The 24007-nt window shown below is 34.4% G+C and overlaps 1 protein-coding gene across 4 annotated transcripts in view; it reads right to left on the bottom strand.

Moving 5' to 3' along the window:
* Brinp3 (BMP/retinoic acid inducible neural specific 3) overlaps positions 1–24007 on the bottom strand; it is a 375633-nt gene that overhangs the window by 183342 nt on the left and 168284 nt on the right. For all 4 annotated transcript variants that reach the window (XM_031384426.1, XM_031384434.1, XM_031384442.1 and 1 more), the window contains exons 3-4: positions 20701–20891; positions 4057–4247 (exon numbers count right to left, since the gene is read on the bottom strand). In XM_031384426.1, the coding sequence (XP_031240286.1) occupies positions 4057–4247; positions 20701–20891 (382 nt within the window). The remainder of the gene's footprint in view (positions 1–4056; positions 4248–20700; positions 20892–24007) is intronic.

Genomic DNA, 24007 nt, shown 5'->3' with positions numbered 1-24007 from the left:
TACACTATTCTAAAACCATTAATTAAATTCTATCAAATGATTCAACTTTACTCACTGAATAATCTCTAAAGTTTAGTGCAATAACAAAAAACATTTACCACAATGCATATTTATAATCAAAATTGGGTTTATGTTCCATTACCTCCCTAGATAAACTTTATTTTCATTTTCTCATTAATATCCCTGTTAAAACTTTGAAGTTTATCAGGCTATTTCAAAATAAAGCTGTATTAGTGAAATTATTTCTCAGTTAATTCAGTTGACTTGAGCTTTTAAAAAAGTAATAGCCAATTCCAGACATTTATTTGACATTACAATGAATGATTTATTGAGAAATACAACTTTATATCAATATATTAATCACACTTATATGGGATATTTTTGAGCTCCACAGCAGTTTAAGCCTCTGTTTTGAAATTTACAGTTTCATTAATGAGCTACTGCTCACATTTAGTCTCATAATTATAGGAGATAAACACAACAAATTGCTGTATTTCATTTTCTGGAATGCAGCTCATAGTTAGCACTAATTGCTGAAGTCCTTTGTGTTTTTCAAGAATTCACATGAATAAAGTTGGCATGATTGTGCAGATCTAATTGTATTTTTGTTGATGTCTGATAGTCTCATTTGTGTTTATTTTTAGCAGTACTTTGCCTTTTAAATTCTGAGAACTGAGAGGCAAAACCATTCAACATTTATTCGAGAAATAAAATGCCCAATATATGGTACTTTGAACACATATATTATAATCAAACTGTGCATTTTCTTATTCTAATACCAGATATTATATAATAAATATAATATAATTAATATTATAATGTAATATATAAAATTAATGAAGAGGTTTAATGAATAAATTAAATTTAGTTTTAACACAATATAACAACCCTCTGTATTCAGTTATTTACTTCAAATCATTGATTTTATTATTTTCATTCTGTCATTGTTTATTCACTTGTTTATGTGTAGTGGGGTGGTCAGTGATTGGATAGGAGTTGGAGTGGTTTCCTTAACGTAGCTCAACGCCATTTACTTTTAATTGTATTTGGATGCTATTGAACACATTTTCCAGTACTCTGTCATTTATGCATTGTTTACTATATGTATTATGATACACCACAAGCATTTAAGACATTTTTTTAATCCACATAAGGACCATTTTAAGTGTATTTGTAATTTAAGAAGTCTGTACACCTGATACTCATGCGGACACACAGCATTGGAACTCATTACACTTTGAACACAACTCAGTGGCATAAAGCCCCAGAGTATCCCAGAATGCTTCTGCCCTGCTTCCAATGTCAGCAGTGCTTAAAATTACAACTTCCTCTAAAATTCTGCCTACTTTGTCTCTTCTCACTTGTCTAAGACTTGACTTCTAATAGTCAGAATCTGGGCACACACATATAGACTTGGAAGTTCTGTCGATCTTAGGGCTAGTGCAAAAAGAATGATCTGAGTTCATCTGTCAACTTCCAAACACAAGGTTATGTTTTTCTGTCTTTCAGAGCTACCCCTGGATTAATCATTCCTCATCAGATCCTTATTTTGGATTTGTATGATAGAGCTATACTTTAAACTATGGGGAAATTTATCTTTCCAACATAATTTTTATGAAAGAAAAGTTTAAAACATTTCTAATATGAAGTTGCATACTACATTAAAATATATACTTTATGTGATATATTTCTTTTGTGAGAGAAAAACTCTATGGGTAAACATTCATTAAGTTTAGTCATGTTTTTTACTTATGGGTAATAAAACTGCTGTGTAATTCTACTTTTAATGAACAAAAAGTAAATATCTATATAATAAATGTACACTCATGCTTTCTCTATTAGAAATTACACTCTAACATATTGTTTTCACTATTAAAATTGATTTCTGAGAAAGTCTATTACGTTTCAGCATCTGCAAGCGAAGTGTCTAACAATATCCTATTTTACAGCTTTTCTACATCAACTAAGATTTCTGAAATTGCATTAGCTCCATATTTATTTACATAACTTATTATTGATTTATGCTCAGTTTCTTAATGTGAGCTGGACATTTAAATGCTTACTGCTATATTATAAGTTAGATTTAATAACTTATAAATTATATAGATTTGTATTTTATAATTTATATATACAGAAAAACTTTCAACTCCTTGTACTAGAAACACTAAACATAAACATGTCAGAACATTCCAAATTGTTTGATATTACTTCTGCTAAAGATATTTCAGTATTTTCCAATATTATCTTTGTGTGTCTGTGTGTATATACATCTGTGTGTGTATTTATGTTCATATATTGCATTTCATCAAATATCAAACTAAAACCCTTTCAACTTACAGGCATGAGGACATGCACACAATTATTTTAATTTTATAAAATGATGAATGTTATAAATATTTGTTTTTTATTAAGTATAAAATGTGAGCTATTACATGACAAAAATAGACTTTTTATTTATTTTGTTGTAGATAATTTCATCTAAGGAATTACTGTGACTATTCTGTTTAATTACTAATAACCTTGCTTTTTGCTATATATGATAATATAATTAGTCTAATAATACACCATAGGAATATCATTCAAGGTGTATTATTTCAGTATATCAATCTTCATGACCATATTCTCTGTTTTCCATTTATTTGAAATTTCTTTTGATAATTTTCCTTACATAATTGATTATTTTACCAGTTTTTATAATCAACCTTACTATCTACAAAGTCAAATGACATTATGAAATATGAGTGGATAATATTGTTCCATCAATTCCACATTATATCATACTTTGTCTTTTAGAAACTTGTGTATTCTAACTCTATTTTAAAATACGGTATATACATATTGCTGTGACTCATGTTCATCCTAATAAAATATAAATATATAAAATAAATATATAAATATATATAAATATATGAAATAAAATATATTTAAAAAATCTTAACATAGGGAACAATTGTAAAGATAATCTATGTGCTTTGTAAGGATTATTTTACAAACACAGCTCTAAGAAACCTCTGAGCAAGGGCGAACTTCAAAATTCAAGTAAATTTTAATTATACTTGGTCATAAAAATGAAAAAGAAAAACCCTACTAATCAACTGAAAATGCTGCATCAATCTGCATGTAATTATACCTTATAAATAAAAGTATTTAAAAAGGGACAACGCATTTTAAAAATAATCATTTAAATCACTGGCCAGGGAAATATCCAGAAAGATATCATAGAAATGGGATAAAACTCTCTAAGGTCTCAATGGGGCTGACCTTGCCAAAATACCAAAGATTGGGGTGGAAACTCAATAAAACCACCTCCAGGATCTACACAGGACCTCAAGTAAAGGGACAGGGTTACAAAATTTCTGACCCATAACTGCTTCTGTCTAAAAGAACTGTGGGGCACTCAAATAGAGAAGAGACTGAAGGAAAGTTGGTCCGATGACCAGCCCAACTTGGAATCCATCTCGTGAGAGGACACCAAAGTTCTGACACTATTACTGATGCTATCATGTGCTCACAGACAGGAACTTGCCATGGCTGTCCCCTGAGAGGCCCTGCTGGCAGCTGATTGAGACAGAAGCAGATACTTAACACCCAACCATTGAACTGAAGTCAGGGACTCTATGGTTGAATGATGGGAAGGATGGAAAAAGCTGAAGGGAAGAGTGACCCCAAAGAAAGGCCAGCAGTTTCAATTTACCAGGACCTCAGGGGAGCTCTCAGAGACTGAGCCACCAACCAGGAGCATACAAGGATCAGTCTGAGGTCCCTGATACAAATACAGTAGAAGCTAGTCTGGTCAGGCCTCTGTGGGAGAAGATGTGCTTAATCCATGAGAGAGACTTGAGGCTCAAAGGTAGCACTGGCTGGAGAGAGTACCCTATGGGAGGCAAGTGGGCAGAGGAATGGGATGAAGAACTGAGGGAGGGGGACTTAGAAGGGGACAATGGAGGGAACGTAAATAAATAAAGTAATAAAAATTGGGGGGGGGGAGAAAGAAATGGGATAAAACAAAGAAAACGGAAAATGTTTTTGTAAGTTTAGGCTTAAGTTCAGGCTTACCTTGATGGCAGTGGATGCAATTTGGATATGGTGAAGTCTGCGAAGGGTACTGTCCCTGTCAATAAAATAGGAAGCAGCCAGCTGATGTAAAGTCTCCAAAGTGACAGACGAACTATTGGTGCTGGTGTCACTTCCTTCAGATCTTTTGCTCAGCTTCCGCTTGTCCACAAAAATCGTGAGTGACTCCTCTCCTGTATTAATAATACAAATATGATTGTATTTCCCAGTTAAAATAAGTTTTATACTTATGGCCAAGAAAGAGTGCCTACAAAATCCTGTGAAGAAACAATTAGTGAAAAAACACAAAATTTAATGAATATTTTAAAGTTTTTATGATTTTTTTCACAAATACCTAGAAGTATCAGAGCTATTGAAGACTGAGTGTATGTCTAGTAAACATTGAACAAGGAGATATTAAAGAACAATTTCATTAATCTTATTGACGTGTCATTTAGTTTAACATCTGTAAAACACAAAGCAAAGTGTAATAAAATATTAAGTGAAGTTTTGTAGCACTGTATTGAGCCATATCTTTTACAGTGGAAATGGTATAACAAGATAGGAACAATAAAACATAATTAGTACTCAGGTATACATTTTAAATGAACAGAAGCTCTGTTTCACATGGTAATAATGATAAATGAATGTGATATGGCTCAGAGAAACCTATAGAGTAAGTATGTGAGTCAGAAACTAAATGAATGATGACAAAAAGATGCTTATATAAAATAAGAAACTAAAGAACAAAATGAGTTTTCAAAAGGTTCTTAAATGTGAAAAAATGTAGATAAATCTTAAAACAGCTTCCTTCAGAAGCACACATAGCAAATACCCTAACAACTCGTTAACGTATATTTTCCCCCAAGGGAAGTGAAAAACATCCTCCCTCTCCTTTGCTTCTGAAAGGTTGTGCTCCTACTCACTCTTCCAGCCATCCTCACCTAACCCTACACCAGCATCCTCCTTCCCTAGAGCATCAAGTTTCTACAGGATTAGGCACATCCTCTCCCACTAAAGCCAGACAAGGCAATTTGTGAGTGCAATATAGTCCACCTCCTTGGTTTGGAAATTTCTCTAAGACATTGGTCATGGCTGCTTCTTACACTTATCACTAGTCATGTGTATATAAATCTGAGTATACCACACAGATCACATTTTATTTGGATGGTCTATTTGTATACAAGTGTTCATACGTACACATGCACATATAATGTAATTGTGTCAATTAACAATGATTACCATTTCTCTGTGCTCTGTCATAGCACTATCCTTTAAATTATAATATCAAGGTTACTTAGAAAAAAATTCTATATTCTGTACATTATTTACCATAGTAAAATACAATATATTAAATATTTTCTTTATGTTTTGAAGGAGGAAATGGAAGGAGTAAACAATATAATTATAACCTCCAAAAACATTTTAAATAATTTCAATTATATAATGTTTTATATAAGTAAAATTATTAACAGCTTACTATGACCTGCTGTGTTATAGAAGTCTATGAGCTCAAGTTCATTAGATGATCCCATGAACTATGCTATTGTAAAGCATATATCATCTTTCAGATAGAAAGGGGATACGTACTGCATTTGTGGATGATCTTTTTTGACCTTCCTTAAGCAAAGCCTATCAGTTTGTAAGTGGGAAGAGTGCCAACAGAACAGATGGATTCCCAAGAGGCAGGGCATGCAGCCAGTTTGGCAATCACTTGTTAGATAAATATGCAATGGTGTAAATGTCTGAGAAGAACAAAGTTCTTCATGTCTAACTTGGATAATTTAGCAGTAGTTCATTAGCGTTTAAATTTTGGAAACGAGAGCTTCCCTGCAAGCTCTCTGCTCATTGTCTTGCCTCAAGTCTTGCCTCATTGTCCACTGTCCAGTATCAGTTTCTATAACTTCCATGAGTTTAGTCATTCACACAGTACTTAGTAATGCACCATACTTAAATACATAGTAGGAAGGAAACTTGTGACAAAGATATTTTATGACATAGTTTAAACATAAGCTTTAAAAATGGTAATAGAAAAATTTAAACATAAAACTAACTGAGGCCACACAAATAGATTCACACAGGGATTCTGCTAACACTTTGAAGATGAAAAAAAAAAAAAGGTTCCAGATACCATGTTTGAAATGTTTCCAGATACCATGGAAGAAAATGTTTCCAGATACCATGGAAGAAAAAGATCTTAATAGAATTTCACACAACATTGGCACAAATATTCAAAGTGTATACAGACAATACATAATTATAAATTCGGATCATTGAAAGACAAAAATAATATAACAATATATAATATTCACCAGTAAATTAAAAATCTTCTTTCTCGTGGCCAAATGTGATAATTCTAATAGTGTGAGAATGTTTGGAGATTAAAAAATAAAGAAAAAAATTAGCATATCATGGTAACCAGGAATAGAATCTACGATTATCACTAATGCTTAAAATGCATTTGATGACATATCTATTTGTGACTAATTAGAACTTTGTAAATTAATAAGTAGATCACAACTGTTAAATAAGATAAAAGATATGGCTCTCAGCAAAAAGCCAAGTAATTTACTGGAGAAAGTTAGGAAATTTTTCTGATTAACATTAGATCCAAATCAGGACTGGATCAAAGGCACTTCCCTGTAGACCTGCTCCTTTGGGGGTAAAGGTAATGATCATGCCAGGAGCCAAGGTATTTCTCAGAGCAATATATTGAGTTTGTGTCCTGTGTTGCTGCATGAAAGTCTAAGTACATAAAATATAAACATATCAACCCAGACCCACTCACAAGTGCAATGAGAGACACATAACACAAGCAGTGCGCACTGGGATGGTGTCTGCACTGAGGCACTGAGGAGTAATTAATGATGTTGCACTTATGAGAAATTTAAAACGATCAGCTGGATGGTGGTGGCACACGCCTTTAATCCCAGCACTTGGGAGGCAGAGGCAGGTGGATTTCTGAGTTAGAGGCTATCCTGAATGAGTTCTAGTCCAAGGCTATACAGAGAGCCCTGTCTCAAAAAAAAAATATCAATGGACAAATGAGTCCACTCAGTTATAGAAATTATGTATAAATAAAATATATGAAAATACTAAGTGGACAATACCACACTGGTATTTCATTAATCATGAAAGCTAAAAACTGAAGAGTGGAAAATAGCTCAAAAATCAGAAAACCAGACTTTAACAGATAACATAGTTATTTTTCCTGAACATAATTATTTACCATTAGAGAAGAAATTTACATACATATTGTTGTAAACTTCCAGGGGACAGCCCTGGCGGGGTCTTCTTTCTTGTTGGTTCTTTTTGAACCAGCAGAGGGGAAAGAGGGTAAGACTTTGTCTTATGAGATATGGGGGTAAGATTTTGTCTTAGAAGATATTTAGGGTTGCTGTATAATAGTAAGAGGTTTACTTATCTAAGTCTATATTACTTTGCTGACCTGCCTTCTGTGTTCTGCTGAGGCCAGAAACAGCAAGTCTCTGGCACCTAGCACCTACAATCTAAAACAGCAGGAGATTAAGGAAAGGATTAATTACTGGAGCCTTTTCCCTCTTATCCAGATTCCTCTTACTTGTCAGCTAGGGGGAAGTTTGCAACAATAAACAGGAGAAGAGAATAATGCTTGCAGAAGGGGAAAAAATATATATATATATATAAAAGCAAATGTGCATAAACACATATATACAGATCCACACATGTGTAATGTACATTTCCATTCAAACCAATTAGGCTCAGCTTGCATGCATTCTCACAAGTACATATTTACACACACGCATCCATACTTACATAGGTGTTGGGAGCAAAAGATGAAGCATCAGTGAAGAAAGAACTCACTCAAAGGTCACCAAGGTGAAGGGCCCAATTGAGGACTCCTAAGACCCACAGGGGAAGGAGAAGAAAGCAATAAAAAGTGGGGAGGGAAGGAGGCACCTGGGAAGAAAAGTGGACATAGAGGAGAAGAGGGGAATCCGATCTGGCATTGGGTGAGAGAAAAGGACTAAAGACCTAAGGGCCAGCAGAAAGAATGGAAACAGGAAACTGCAGTAGGTAGGAGGAAAGGATAGATGGTTGGAGGGACCTTCCAGAATGTACCAGAGTCCTGGGAGGGGAGAGACTCTCAGGACTCAAAAGGAGGAATCTTACATGTAATGCCTGATAGTAGGGAGAGGGAACTCAAAGAGCCCACATCCAGCAGGAAGACAGGGGATTTAAGTGAGAGATGCGGTTGCCATCCCACAGTCAAAACTCTGACCCATATTTGTTCCTCTCTGATGGAGCTGCAGGGATGAAAATGGAGAGGAGTCTGAAGAAAAGAAGGTCCAATGACAGGCTCAAAGTGGGATCCAGCTCAAGGGGAGGTCCCAAGGCCTGACACGATTACTGAGCTATGGAACGCTCACAAAAAGGGAACTATCATGACTGCACTTCAGAAGACCCAACAAGCAGCTGAAAGAGTCAGATGGAGATATTTGCACCCAATCAATGGACAGAAGCTGCTGACCCTTGTGGTTGAATTAGGGAAAAGGTTGAAGAAGCTGAGGAGAATGGCAACCCTATAGGAGGACCAGTAGTCTCAATTAACCTGGTCTCTTAAACACTGGATCACCAACCAGGCAACATACACCAGCTAATACAAGCCCCCAACATATATACATTCCACAGCTGCCTATTGTTGGGTTAATTAGACTAGAGACTGTAAGTTATCACAATAAATCCTCTTAATGTATAGAGACAGTCCATAATTTTTTGACTCTTGAGAACCATGACTAATACAGCCTCATACCTAGGTAATCTTGAATTCCAAAACTTATTCTTTCACTTTAATTATCTTGGCACAATGGTTGCTCTCCATACACCTATTCAATTTAAGAGACATGCTCAGTTTAATGTTTACCCACTCTACAGGGCATAACAATACACACAAATAGAGAAAATAAGTTATGGTCAACACCAAATGTTAATATTAACATCCTAATTTAATCATTGTTTCAAGAGCTTTGGACTGTAGCTCATTTTTTTAAATTAATTCAAAAGCAGTTTTCTAAATATAGGTTTACAAAGTAGAAAGATCAAGTGCCACTTTACAGTCTACTTACAAGTAGGTGTCTTCAGCACTAAGAATGGTTTTACATAAGGTGGCTACATTTAAAAGTATGGACTTTTGTTTTTTCAAATATTTCACTTAGGATGGATGGAGTTTAAATCCACTTAGAAAAATCACAATGAAATAAGTGTTTATAACATTTCTCTAAGAATGCATTTGGTTTGAAATGAATTCATTCACAATAAGTTATAAATTCTTAAGCAAGATTAAGATTAAAATTAAATTCCAGGTCATTTTATTTAGACACATTTAGAAAATGTTCACAGCATTTTCCCCAGTTTCCTGTACTTCAGTGCTGGCCATAGCTTCCTTCCTGCTCCACTTCAAACTCATGGCCTCTTTTCCCACTATTATTGAATGTCTGTATGTATCTATGTATTCATTTATACTCTTATGTTTAACCTGTTGGATCCATATAATGTTTAGAAAACAAAACAAAAATTATTCTGAACCAAAGCCATTGTCTAATAAAAGCTAATTTTTGATAAACAAAGTATATCTTTCTAATATTTTTGTAATAAACTTTTTAGCATTCTCTTATAGTATGTTACCATACCCAGAAAATAAGTTTTCTGTGTGGGTATTTCTAAGATATTTTTTCTTAGATTGACACTTTTCAAGTGAAAAGAAAAAATACTCTTAAATACTTTCTCATAAAACTCAAGCCTTGTTTTATCCCAAATGATGGAAGCAGTATATGCTTGTGCTTTGTTTGTTTTGGTTTGGTTTTTAGTTATTGTTAATGGTGTTATTATTTGTTTCTCTTTATTCACTAATGCTCACTAATTTAAGAATATTTACCAAACATAAAACTCTCCCATAAAAATCAACAATAATACTTAGCAAGATGTAGTAATCACTGTTTTAGATAGAAGACTAAAAATATACCATGCATGCTTGCATACAGGGTACTGTATACAGAAACAAAAATCAGCATAGAGAAATAGGGACCTGAAATAAATGAGCAAGAAGCATCTTTCTTTTGTATTTAAGAAGAGATATATATTTCCTTTATTTTTTGTCATACTTGTGTGTATAAATCACAGATTTATTTTTTTAATGTAAAAACATCAATAGCAACTTCATACAATAAAAATAAAAATAAAATATCTTAGTAGACTTAATGTGTTTAGTAATTCTATGTATTTATTTAAATTTGCCCAATTTAACAAGTATTTATAAGGAAAATATGATATAATAATGAGAGTAGCATGCATGGTATTGCTATATATATGAAGGATAAATTCTTATCATTTACCATGCACTCCTTGTTGATTTTGATTTTATTTAAAGAGTTAAAAAAGGGTTTATGACACTTTTTAAAAAATGACACATTTGCAAATTGACTTTCTTATACTTAAAATAAAATATTAGCTCATGTGTGTGAAAGAATCTCAAGTCAAACTGAGACTGCTAATATCTAAATGTAACTTACTTTTTAATAAAAATCTGTGTTAATTTGTTATTCATAATTGCTAATTATCTATGTGATTATTAACCAGCTGATGATAAAGAACAATTAATATGTTCTATTTTCAAGAACCATAAGTCTTTATAGAGAATAAAAACATTTTCTTCCTAACACATCCATTTTTTTATCTGCACATGCCTCCCCCTGTTTCTATGAGGGCATTTCCCCACCCACACACCCACTCCTGCTTCCCTGCCCTGGCATTCCCCTTCACTGGGGCATCGAGCCTTCACAGGACCAAGGGCTTCTCAACCTGTTGTCGGACAAGGCCATCTTCTGCTACGTCTGTGGCTGGACATCTGTTTTAAATTTAAAAATATGAACGACTATCATTTTTTATGTTTTTTTTTTTAATTATTTGAGATACTTATACCAAGACTTGAGAATGAAGGTTGTGTTCTCTTCTATTTTTGGTTGTGAGCCTAGCCTTTAACGGCTGAGCTATCTCTCCAGCCCGAAGGTTGCATTCTCAACTTTAAAATTTCCCACAAGTATTCATTTATACAAATGCTTTAAAAATGTATGATTAAAACTGCTATCTGTAGGCAAAACATGGCATACAAAGGACAGTAACACATTGCAGACAGAGACTGTGCTTTTGAAAGTGCTTCAGCACTCCAAGTCTGCTAGAACACAAAAAAAGATAAATGATAGCAGATTGGATGATTGGTTATTCTGCACAGAAACCATGCAGGTGCCTTCTCCAACTGAAACTCTATGGTGGTCTGTGTACAATAACTGTACAAATTGGAGAATGCTTTTATGGACACTGTGAAACACAGACATATAAAACAAACCTAAATCACAGTTTTTATACTTCACCACCATTAGGTGACAGCCTTATATACTTCTGAGCTAGGTCATTTTGGTTATTTTATTTTTTTTGCCTGTCCTGACATGCAAATAGGCTCTGTTAATTCCAAAAAGAAATACACATTAAATCACTTTAATATTATTTGCTTATTACATGGTTTTGGTCAATTTTCATTTGTGTGTGTATATTATTGTTATTATTGGTAGATATAATATTCTGAAGAAGTTAGAACAAAAATTAATAGAATAAAAAATTACCTGAAGGATCTGGAGGGGTGGGTAAGTCATTAGAGCGCTTGATGCTCTTTCAAAGACTTGCATTCAGTTCTCAGAATCTACATGGCAACTTACAAAATTCTTTAACTCTAGTATCCAGGATCTAACACCGTAATTTGAATTCCAGGAGCACAAGTTACACATGTGGTACATATGCATACACATAAGGAAAAATATTTGTATACCTAAAGTAAGAGCAGGCCAATTGATTGTTCAGCACTGAATCGTCAGCCCTGAAAATATTCTTACAAATAACACTGTATGGACTGAAGAGGTTAGATTTGAGGAGATATTTATATGTATATATCATATGTGTATTAAATAATGATTATTGAAAAAAATCAAGTTAAGGATTGATGGAAGGGATATGTACTAGTATTTAATGGGAAATTGATATTGTATAATATCAATTTTTCCTAAAAACAAAACAAAACAAAACAAAATTAAAAAACCTTCTACCATTACAGGAATACTGTGGTTAAATCAATGAGAACAGTTCATCACATTGTGTTTTATTTTGCAATCATTTATTGTTTTTTATGGTGAAATATAAGCATATGTGGCTCACTGGCCCATTTCTTAGGTCTGTAAACAGTATATAAAAGTAGTCTACTTCTTGTGGTATTGAAAGGGAGAACATATTGATCAACATATTCTCAGTGAACCAGCTGTGTTTCATAATGCAGTGGAAAAGTTTAAAAGCACAGAAAAGTTATACCTATTCTCTCCCATTTTCCCTCTGAAGACAGGGTAGTCCGAAAGAAGCCTTCTTCAACTTAATATCCAAGTTGAAAAATTCTTATGATTCTCACAGCTGCCAGTAAATGCTATCACAAAACATCAAATTTTAATCTATTTTTAGATTCCTTATATTTTCTTTTATTTTAATATAATTTTGAATTTATGACATAAGTATGTCATAAATTGAACAATAACAGTCCCTATATGTACCTATGTTTGAATGCTTAAATAAGGAATGGTAGCATTTGAAAAGATTAGAAGAATTAGGAGGTATAGAGTTACTGGAGGAAGTATGTGTCACCGGGGTTCAGTTTCAAAATCCCATGACACACTCACAGTCTCTCCCAGCCTATGAATCAAAACCTTAACACTCAACTGCTGCTCCAATGTCTGCCTGCATGCTTAGATTGAATCCATCATGATGATAATAGACTAAACCTCTGAAACTATAAGCAAGCCTAATTAAATGCTTTCCATTATAATGTTTGCATTGGTCAGTGTGTTGCTCTATAATAGTAGAGCAAGGAAAACACAAAAGATGTTCCACCATAACACAAGGACAGGTGCTCTACTATATTCAGAGCAATGTTATTTGTAATAGCCAGCAGCTGGAAACAATCCAGATGCCTCTCAACTAAAGAAAGGATACAGAAAATGTGGTTCATTTACACAATGGAATACTATTCAGCTATTAAAAACGAAGACATCATGAATTTTTCAGACAGATGAATGGAACTAGAAAATATTATCCTGAGTGAGATAACCCAGACCTAAAAGGACATGTATGGCATGTACTCACTGATAACTGGATATTAGCTAATAAATTCAGAAGACCCAAGAAGGAAGTCCCAAATGTGGGTAATTCAAACCTAATGCAGCAGTATGGAGTAGAGGGCAGGTGCTACCTCCAGAAAATCTCAGAGACCTGGATGGTAGAGGCTACTGGGACTCAATGGTGATGACATTAGCCAAATGCCCAACATTTGGGGAGACATAACCTGAAGAGACCACCTCCAGTAGATAGATATGGCCCCCAGTTGAGGCAGAGAAGCACCCACGTATCTTCAAAATTTTTGCCCCAGGATTGTTTCAGTCTAAAGGAAATGTAAGGACAAAGATGGAGCATAGACTGAGAGGTCATCCAGAGACCGCCTCTACATGTGATCCACCCCATGTCCACACAGCAAATCCTGACACTGTTACTGATGCCATATTGTACTTGCAGACAGGAACCTGGCATGACTGTCTCTTGAGAGGCTTTATCAGCAGCTGACTGAGACAAATGCAGTTACTTACAGTCAACCATTAGAGTGAGATCAGGAACCTCTATGAAAGAGTTTGGGGAAGAACTAAAGGAGCTGAGGGGGGATTACACCTCTATAGAAACCACAACAGTGTCAACTAATGGGGACCCTTCAGACCTCCAAGAGACTAAGCCACCAACTGAAAGCATACTTGAGCAGGTCCTAGCTCCAGGGTATATGGGTAGAAGAGGACTGCCTTGTCTAGCCTTAGTGGGAGAGGAAACACTTAATTTTGTGGAAACTGGATACCGTAGGGAAAAGGGATGCTGGGGTGGTGGTGAGGTGGGAGGTGAGTGTGAGAGTAACCTGTCAGAGGCTAAGGAGGTAGCATGGAAGATAGGATGATAAACTCAACTCAGGGAGGGGGGCACTAAGAAGGAGGGCAATTATGGAATTTAAATAAATAAAATACTTAAAATTTAAAAAATGTAAAAGGCCAAAAAGATGAGGTCTTGAAATATGGTAAACAATTCTATATATGTATATATGAATATATATATGATATGTATATATGGATATGTATTTATGAGTATGGATATATACATATCATACATATATATATATATATATATATATATGTATATATATATATAATCTCGAGTTTAGTTGGAAGTTGGGGTGGGAGAGTATAAGAAGAACAAACAGTTATTGTTTTGTTCAATTCTTGAAAAGCATAGCAAACAAAGAAGTAGCTGAATCTTTCTATTGCTAGTCTGGTTGGTTGAAAAAGTCTTTTAAATCTGGAAATATCAATCATATGTACTTAAAATTATATATATATATACATATATATATGATATCATAATTTTATGATAAAATAAATATTTTCTTAAAACACTTTTAACTGAGGACCTGAAATTGGAATCAGTTTTAATAATATTTTAAATTACTGCCTCTCTAATTAAATCAATTCCCTTAATTTTAAGGCTATCCTTTTTTCTTATTTATTTGTTATTTTATTTTCCATAAGCATGATAGAGATATACTCCTATTCCTGAATTTGTTATATATGAAATGAATAACAAAGCAGTCATGATATTTATTCCATAGCTGAAAACCATTACATCCAAATAATGTAATCTTTTTCAAGAGAGATCCTTTAAATTGAAGAAGTATATTAGAAATTGAAACAGTTATGGGGCTTAGACACCATTGTCCAAAATAACAGTGAGTAGCAATACAGCCTTGATGAACAATATGGAAAGAATAAAAACAAAACATACAGGGAAAATGATGCACATAGAAGTAGATTTTGTATAGTTGATTTTCTCTAAAGGAAGATAATTCAATCAACAGCTTTATAGATCATAAAATATCCTATTGAAGGCTTCAAATAGTGTATCCAGATTTTATATCTAAGTTGAAATCATGATGGGCTAAGGAACTCTGGGCAAAACAATCTTTCATGTATTTTCTAAAACAATTATAATACCACTAGTTACCCTTTGGATTTAAATGTTTGCTCATATATGGGCATATTTTCTGCTGATTTTTTTTATATATTTCACTATAAAATATTTTAATTCATTGAATAATATCTTTCTTAAATTTACTTTTCTTCATTTATTGATTGATTCACTCATTCCTTTTTGTATTCCGATCTCAGTCCTCTCCTTCCCGATCTTAGTCCCCTCTCTCCTTCCAATCTCCCCCACTTATGCTCCCTCTATACATTCCCCCTCCCCTACTCCTATGAGCACCTCCTGGGTACAAACCCACCCTGACAAATCAAATCATTGAAGACATATATAATCCCTCTCTTACTGAGACAGCACAGTTAGGGGAACAGGATCCAAAAGCAGGCAACAGAGTCAGAGACAGCCCTAGTTGTAAGGGATCCCACATGCAGACCAAGATGCACATCTGCCACATGTGTATAGAGGCCTAGGTCCATCCAGCCCATGTTGGTGGTTCAGTCTCTGGGAGACTCCAAAGATACAGGTTAGTTGACTCTGTTGGTTTTCTTGTGCAGTCCCTATCCCCTCAGGGTACCTGAATCCTTCCCCCAACTCTTCCACAAGACTCTCAGAGCTCCACCTAAAATTTACCTGTGGGTCTCTGTTTCTGTTTTGGTTAATTGTTGAGTAGAGCTTCTTAGAGGACAGTTATGCTAGACTCTTGTCTGTAGGCATAGCAGAGTATCATTAATAGTGTCAGTCTTGTCCATGGTATTGGTCTCAACTTGGGCCAGTCACTGATTAGCCATTCTCTCAGTCTTTGTATCAACTTTGTCTCTGTTCTTGCTGTAGGCAGGACAAATATTGAGTCAAAGATTTTGTGGGTAGGTTGATATTCTTATCTCTCCATTGTGGGTTCCTGCCTGGCTAAAGATGGGCACTTCAGGGTTAATATCTCCTAATGCTAGGAGTCACAACTTGAGTCACCATTATAGACTCCCTGGAGACTCCTCCATCCCTGGTCTCTGGTTTAGAGAGAGTGAGGGCCAGGAGAGTGAAAGGAAACTGTGGCAAGAGAAGATGGGGTGGGTAGGTGGTGGGTGACATCTGTAGGACATGCTGGTGCTAATGTTCAAATTATTCTGAGTATTTTAGAAAGGACAAGAGAGAAAATGAGAAAAGATCCAGAGAGTATTTAAGTTTTATTGTGATTCTCATCTTTTCTTAAAAACAGAATATAATAGTTTCATGCTTTACCAGGTAAGACATATGAAACAAATGGACCCACAGAGAAACAAGACAGGGCTAGTTCAATAACAACAGCTACAATTTAAATTTTGCCTGGAGTTCTTCATTGTTCACTATCTAAATAAAGATAGTGCATATGTTTAACCTACATAGTAATTTACTTACTTGTGATCAATTACTAACTTTATCCTATGGAGAGTGTGAAAGAGTCTACAAATCATACTTAAAGAGAAAAACAAACAAACATTGTAATAGGAATGGCCATGACCTTTAAATTCAAGTATTATTCCATGATCAGAAAATCAGGATATTGATTTCAATTCAAGGAGTTTAAGCAAATTGGTGAAGATGACTTACACATAAATGAAGCACACACAGTCATAAGAGAAAAAGTAGTCATCAGGAACTACTGCAACTTTGAACTGCATTTTGAATCAGAAAGTTGTATCACTTCCTGCCTAGTGACTTATTGTCATTTAAAATGTCAACATGGTTTTAGAAATTTGATATTTTATGATACCATACAATTTTAAAGATTTTTTTCCATATAGAGCAACAATGCCACAGACGTTGGGACCCTGTCATTGAGTCTTAAGTTGATCTACACATTAAGAATATTCTAGACTTGCTTCTTTCTCTTACCTATAAATGTAGATTGTCTTTTGATTGCTTTGTTTTTATTTAATTATTGTCATCAGTATATTACTGATTTCATGACAGATTTTTGTTATATCATTAAGCAAATTTATTATTAAATAATTTTAGATTTGTGTGTGTGTGTTAAGTTGTATTGTTTTATTTTTCATACACAACCATCTTTTATAATAGGCAAACCTACACTGATGTCAGTTTCATTTAATCAGTTCATTGGTGCTAATAAGAGACTCTTTTGAATATTTCATATAAGATAAAGTATATAAATATGTAAATATTAAAGTCACTATAAAAATAATGACTTATCACAGTGTCACTAGAACAGTCTACCCCAAATGTAGTTTAATCCCATGAAGATTTTAAAGACCATTTACAAACCACTGGTTTCACTATCAACAGAATCAGCAGCCACCAAAACAAACACAATGAAAGAAAACCAAAACACAAAGCACAATGGAGGATTCACATTATAAAAGTGATAAACACAAAGCACAATGTAGGTTTCACATTATAGAAGTAATAAACACAAAGCATAATGTAGGATTCACATTATAGAAGTAATGAAAAAATTTAGTAAAAAAAAAAATCAACAAAATTTGAACCACATGTTAACGGTTTTATCTCTGGGAGCCACGTGTGCTTCTGTTTCCGCTACATGTGAACCTATATATAGAAATTGTTCTAGGTTTTCTGCTTCGCTGCTAAAGAAATAGGGAAGGTTTACGGATTCCGTAAATTATTCAACTTCTTGAAAGTAGAAGCTACAGTAACAATGTTACTTTCACATTTCAGATTTTATTACATTTTAGTTATTGATATTACAAAACATAATAGACATAGATTACACAAAATCATAATTGTGGTATTTTATTATTTTACTCATACATTCATAAATAAAAAGTATAATGTAGAAACTCAAATGTCACATGTATTGAAATTGAAGTTTATGCTGTAATAAAGGGATCACAAAACCTTTGAAAAAGTCTCAATATGATGTCAATATAGGTGTTGTTCTTTCCCTAACTATAAAACAAATACAAAAAAAATATCTTAGAAATGACTAACAGTTTAAAGGGAAGACAGCTGGAATTTGGCACATATTTGTTGTCTCTATCTGATATTTGTTTCACCCTCACCTAGGAAGGAGGAAGTGCGGGGTCCAATACCTTGTTATTTGTGCCCACCTCCTACATGCTGCAGTTTAGTGTTATGACATGCCATGATAGAGTGACATGCTCTAACTGTGAGAAGGCTCTATTCCTTCCCACTAGTCCCATGCTTTGTATATTGGCCCTTTGCCAGCACTCTGATTCTCTTTAATTAAAAATCTTTGTAAAGTTCACCCATTTTCATCATTAACGTTTATATTTCTCAGAAACTATGCAATATTGGACTCCTGGTATAATATCATTTAGGTATTTAATGAACAAATAATTTAACAAAAGCCTACCACAGAGAGAAAAGATGACAAACTGTTTTTAAATGTATGCACAAAAGTGTTCATAAAAAATCAAAGTGGGAGAGGGTGGGTGCTGATCAGGGGGAGGGGAGAGGGAACGGGATTGTTTTAGTTTTTTATTTTATTTTATTTTTTACTTATTTTATTTTATTTTTCTTTTTTTCTTTTGGAGAGGAAACTGGGAAAGGAGATATTGTAAATAAAGAAAACATCTAATAAAAAATTGAGAGAGAGAGAGGGGTGGGAGAGGGAGAGGGAGAGATTGAGAGATAGAACATGAAAAAACTTTGGGTCTGGGTTACCTCATTCAGTATGGAAGCTTTTAGATCCGTCAATATATCTGTAAATTTTGTCATTTAATTCTTTTTTGCAGCTTGAAATAATTCCATTGTGTGTATGGACCACTCTTTCATTATCCATATCAACTGAAGGACATTTAGTTTGTTTCCACTTCTTAGCCATTGTGAATGCACTGACAATGAACTTGCCTTAAGCCTCTTAAGCAGCTGGGACCACAGGCAGTACCATCATACATTTTATAATGATCATGTGTACAAAAATAAAATTAATACTTTTAATGAAATAAAAAAAAAATTTTCAAACAAAATGTGTTGGAGAGAAGGTAATATTATTGGTGTATTATTTGAAAAGTTTCTACCGCCTACCAAAAGGACTTCACACTCAAACAATATTGTGTGAGTTGCATTTTAGAACCCTTGTACTGAAAGATAATTGCCTGAGATGAACAATTGACTTTCTTTTATATAAATTTATTTAAAACCCTTAAAAAATCAACAAATAAACCAACTACTTTTGAATCAGTATAAAATTCTATGAACAAAAGAAAATGATAATAACATCATACAAAATAATAGGATTTACTGTGTTCTCAGTTGTCATTAACACTATGTATCTCAGTTAGCACCTGAGATCCTTACATTTAAGGAGTAAATTAAAAGGCACTGGAATTAAAACTACATTAAGAAGAGTCACGCAGAATGTTTGAGATGAACTCTAGCACTCGATCAGTATTTTGGGATTTATAAACCACCGCAAGATTCTATTTTATGGTGGGTGCCAACTTTGTAACTCCCACTCAAGCAGGGATCATATATTGTCTCAAGTTTTCAGATATACTGCATGAAGAATGAAGCACAGAAGGCTTCTATGAGAAATCTTGGAGGCTTTCATCTATGCGATGATTTGCTGTATGCATCACACCTACACGGTGAAGAAACCCTACAGGGTTTCTTAGGGGATATATTCTGAAATAACTAACTGCCAAATTTCTGACAGACTGGTTTTGGAGGCCAAGAATAACAACAACAAAAAAGACTTATTCTGTAGTGCTAAGAAGCAGTCTTCTACAGCATTGACCTGATCAGCACAGCCACCTTTTGTGACCTGATGGAGTAAAGGACATAGTCTTTCCTTAGCTTCTGTATCCAAATTGTACAGTCAGCCCCACAGTAGAAATACCAGTTTCTAAAGCATACATTTTTTGTAATGTTAAGAACATGTAGAAAGCACTATATAATTAAAAAAAACATTTTATGAAAAATGCCATAGTGTGTTTCTTACTTATTATCTCCTTAAACATCCTTCCGGATCCTTCAAACTGCTAAATCTTTATTACATTGCCAAGCTCATCTTTAACTATGCTTAATAATAGGTTTCTTAATCTCACTAACATAAGAAATAAGTGAATGTCTTAATTTTTAAGATTATTCTTCTATTTTTCTCCTTTCTGCAATCACAGGCCAAGTCAAGAGTGCTAACATAGCAGATTTAAAAAACATTACAGAAATTTACCGTTTACTCCAGGAAATCATTTCTTTTTTCTGTTACCAGAAGTGGTGCCTCTCACCTGCATTGAGGTTGTTTATTTTTAAAACATAATTTACAATATCAATTTGTATGATGGATTGTCACAGCTATACATACATTTTACGTATAGTGGATCTCTAAGCAGTTTGTAGGAAGATAGCAAGTAATTCCCTCATCGTTCAAGTGAGTGTGTTATATAGAACGTATTAACTGATCACTTCATCCACCTTTATTGATAATGAAGAGCATCTACCCTAGTGATATGGATTAAATGCTCTTCTGCAGTGAAGATACAGTTTTATTTACTGGCAAACACAAGCACAGATAATTTCAAAGTCTCCTACCTCCCAGAGTAGCCGATAGCAAGAAATGAGTCCCATATTTCTTGATAAGATTTTCTGTGATTTGCTGTAGAGTAGGTCTTCGTCCCAAAAGCCTTATGTTGCGGAAGAATTCGGGGGCGAGAGGCAGAGGAGAACCGAGGAAGTTTCTTCTCTCAACTGCAAGGTTATTGACCTTCCAACGGCCAAACTCCCTGAAAAGCAAATTTACTTTTATTCACAATTGCACAGTCTTAAGTGTTTTCATTCAAAAAATTCTCTTGGTAGGTTAAGGGGTCTGTCATTATAATGACTGCAGCTTTTAGTAACGAACCAGGACATCTAAGTAGAAGAGGCCACATCTGTAATTCACTTCCATAGAATTGTTACTTAAACCCACTCACAGTCGCAGCCATATGGTACTGAAATTGAATACCTTCTACTGACATATTTTCCCAAGCACATACATATTCATAAACATTACTTCCCTTTAAAAAACGAATGTAGTTATTAAAAAAGAAGTAAGAAAAATAAAAATGAATTTATAATATGAACTTTAGTGAAATAATTATCTTAATCATTCCCAAGATACTTTTGCAATTCATTTTATAATATAAAGTCTTAAAATTTGAGGGATATTAGAATTCCAAGGTTTTTTATTTTGTCATCAAAATGCACAACTGTATTGCTGATTACTTTCTTCTTTATAAAATTCATTGTATGCAATGTATTCAAATTCTAATTAAATTATTTCTTTCAAGATGCATAACTTGATAGATAAATTTTACTAATGCCAGAAATGCCAGGTTAAGAACATTATAATATATACATTATGATGTTGACATATATAGCTTCAGTTAAATCAACACTAAGATATAGGAAAATCCTATGATGTACTAGAAAACCTGATATTAGATTATCCAGATTATTTTTCAATAGAGAAGCTGTGGGTTTATTTATATGCATATATGTAAGCCAAAATGCTTACAGTATGTCAGACAAAAATGCCTTATAAAGGATATCTATAAAGAATAACCATGCTACCATTCTTCCCATGTTTGAAGAATTTACTATCTAGTGGAGATAAAAAATAAATGAAACAAATAAAATGATAGACTTACATTGAACAATAGTTAAATAACATGTTCTGAGAACTACATAGGATATTTCCACTAACAGCCAATGATGTGGAGGGGCTGTCCTATTTTTTAATTAATTGCCATGGAAAGAAACTCTGGAAAGGCAGGATGTAAGGTAATACTCAAAGGGTAAAGGACTGCTCAAAACAGAGAAGTAGGGCAAGGCTTTACACAGCTTAATGAGAGGCAATGTAGATGCTTCTAGGATTAAGAGGTCAGTCCCTTACATTCCTAACTGCACATATTTTGCAAATGTGACATACCTTGGGAGTTTACAAATACCTAATTTTGGAAAACTAATTTTAAGGTCAGATTCACTAAGGAATTTGGAGAAGGTATTGTCCCTAACATAAATCAACTTACTCCATCCTTCCTTGAGGGAACATTACTAACTTCCCTATGAGAGCATTTAAAAGACTTTAAACACTTTTGCATCTAAGTGAGCTCTTAAACACAGCAGTTATTAAAGACCCTTTAAATTCTACTCCAGAGTTACTGGTTAATGGCATGTTAGATAGAAATGGCTTTATACATTTTAAAATAAATACATTTAGTATGTTGATTATATGCACAGCAGGGGGCTTCATTATACAACTTGTACATATGTGACTAACATCATCTTTATCTTGTTTACCCTCTATTGGCTCCAGTCTGTCCTACTTGCCTTGGTCTTCTCAAATACTTCCCCTTTACATCGATACTTCTTTTTCCTTTAAACCTTAATTCTACATATATTTCCTTTAACATGATTCATTTTCCTATAATTAGCATTATTCTGTTCTATGTTGCTAATAATAAAAATGGCTAATTTTGCTGTTTAAGGAACTACAGTGTAAAGAAAACTGCTGTCTATATAATTTGGTATATTCTCAAAATCCATTCCCCAAATCGAGTCAATATGCAGTTCTTTATTAAACACACAGCCTTTAACAATTGGATTCATTATAATATTAAACACACACACACACACACCCCTACACACACACATCTTTCTACCTAAGATTCAGTCGATGTCAATATTCTTATAAAATTTTTGTATACAAAAATTTGCCTGAATATTTCATATTACACATACATAGTGCAGGAGGATGTGTAGAAATATGCATTTCAATACTTCAAAGTGAGACAATTTTAAATAAAATATTTCTTGCTCAATTTGTCAACAAGATATAGTAATACAAATCTGAGAAGGTATTTGTTAAACATTGATATGGACATATTCTCACTCTTTAAAGTATATCTTTTTTTATTAAATACTTTCATTTCCATTTCAAATATTATCCCCTTTCCTCTCCAAAACCCCTCCTATCCTATCCCTCTCCCCTTGCTCACTAACCCATCTACTCTAGCTTCCATGTCATGGCATTTCCCTACACTGCTCATGAAGCCTTCACAAAACCAAGGACCTCTCCTCTCACTGATGTCCTACAAGTTGTTTACAAATTAAAAACTTTTAAAGTTGTATTCAAGAATAAGAGGTTAAATCCTGGCCAGCAGAGTGGCTCGGGTTCCTTCCAGTCTCTCTGGGCTGGTGTCCTGAGCAGACTTTGGGCACAAGCTCTGCAGACAGTCCCATAACATCCAGAGGAATCTCCACATCCAGGCACTCTGAGACTCTCAGGATCAGAGATGAAGAGGACCCAACATCTGTCCCAACACCAGGAGTAACTGGGACCAGAGGGACCAGGCATACAGGAAGTCCACCAGAAGAGTGGCTTGGTTCCTTCTAGTCTCTCTGGGCTGGTGTTCTGAGCAGACCTTGGGCCCAGGCTCTGCAGCCAGTCCCACAACACCCAGAGGAAGCTGCTGCACTCCCAGATGCTCTAACAAACCCAGGGTCACAGGATCCCAGAATCACAGGATCACAGAGACAGCCTGAATCTGAGGAGTTCTGATACTACCAGGATCACAGGAAAGACTGACTCCAGTCAGATTTAGCAAGAGCAGGTAGCACTAGAGATAACCAGATGCCAGGGGGCAAGCATAAGAAAATAAACAACACAAACCAAGGTTACTTGGCTTCATCAGAACCCAATTCTCCCACCATAGCAAGTCCTGAACACACCATCACACTGGAAATGCAAGATTCAGATCTAAAATGACTTATCATGATGATGATACAGTACCTTAAGAAAGACATAAATAGCACCCTCAAGGAAATACAGGAGAACACAGGTAAAGAGCTAGAAGCT

Source organism: Mastomys coucha, unplaced genomic scaffold, assembly GCF_008632895.1.
Source record: "Mastomys coucha isolate ucsf_1 unplaced genomic scaffold, UCSF_Mcou_1 pScaffold1, whole genome shotgun sequence".
NCBI lineage: Eukaryota > Metazoa > Chordata > Mammalia > Rodentia > Muridae > Mastomys > Mastomys coucha.
This window is presented reverse-complemented; position numbering and strand designations above follow the sequence as displayed.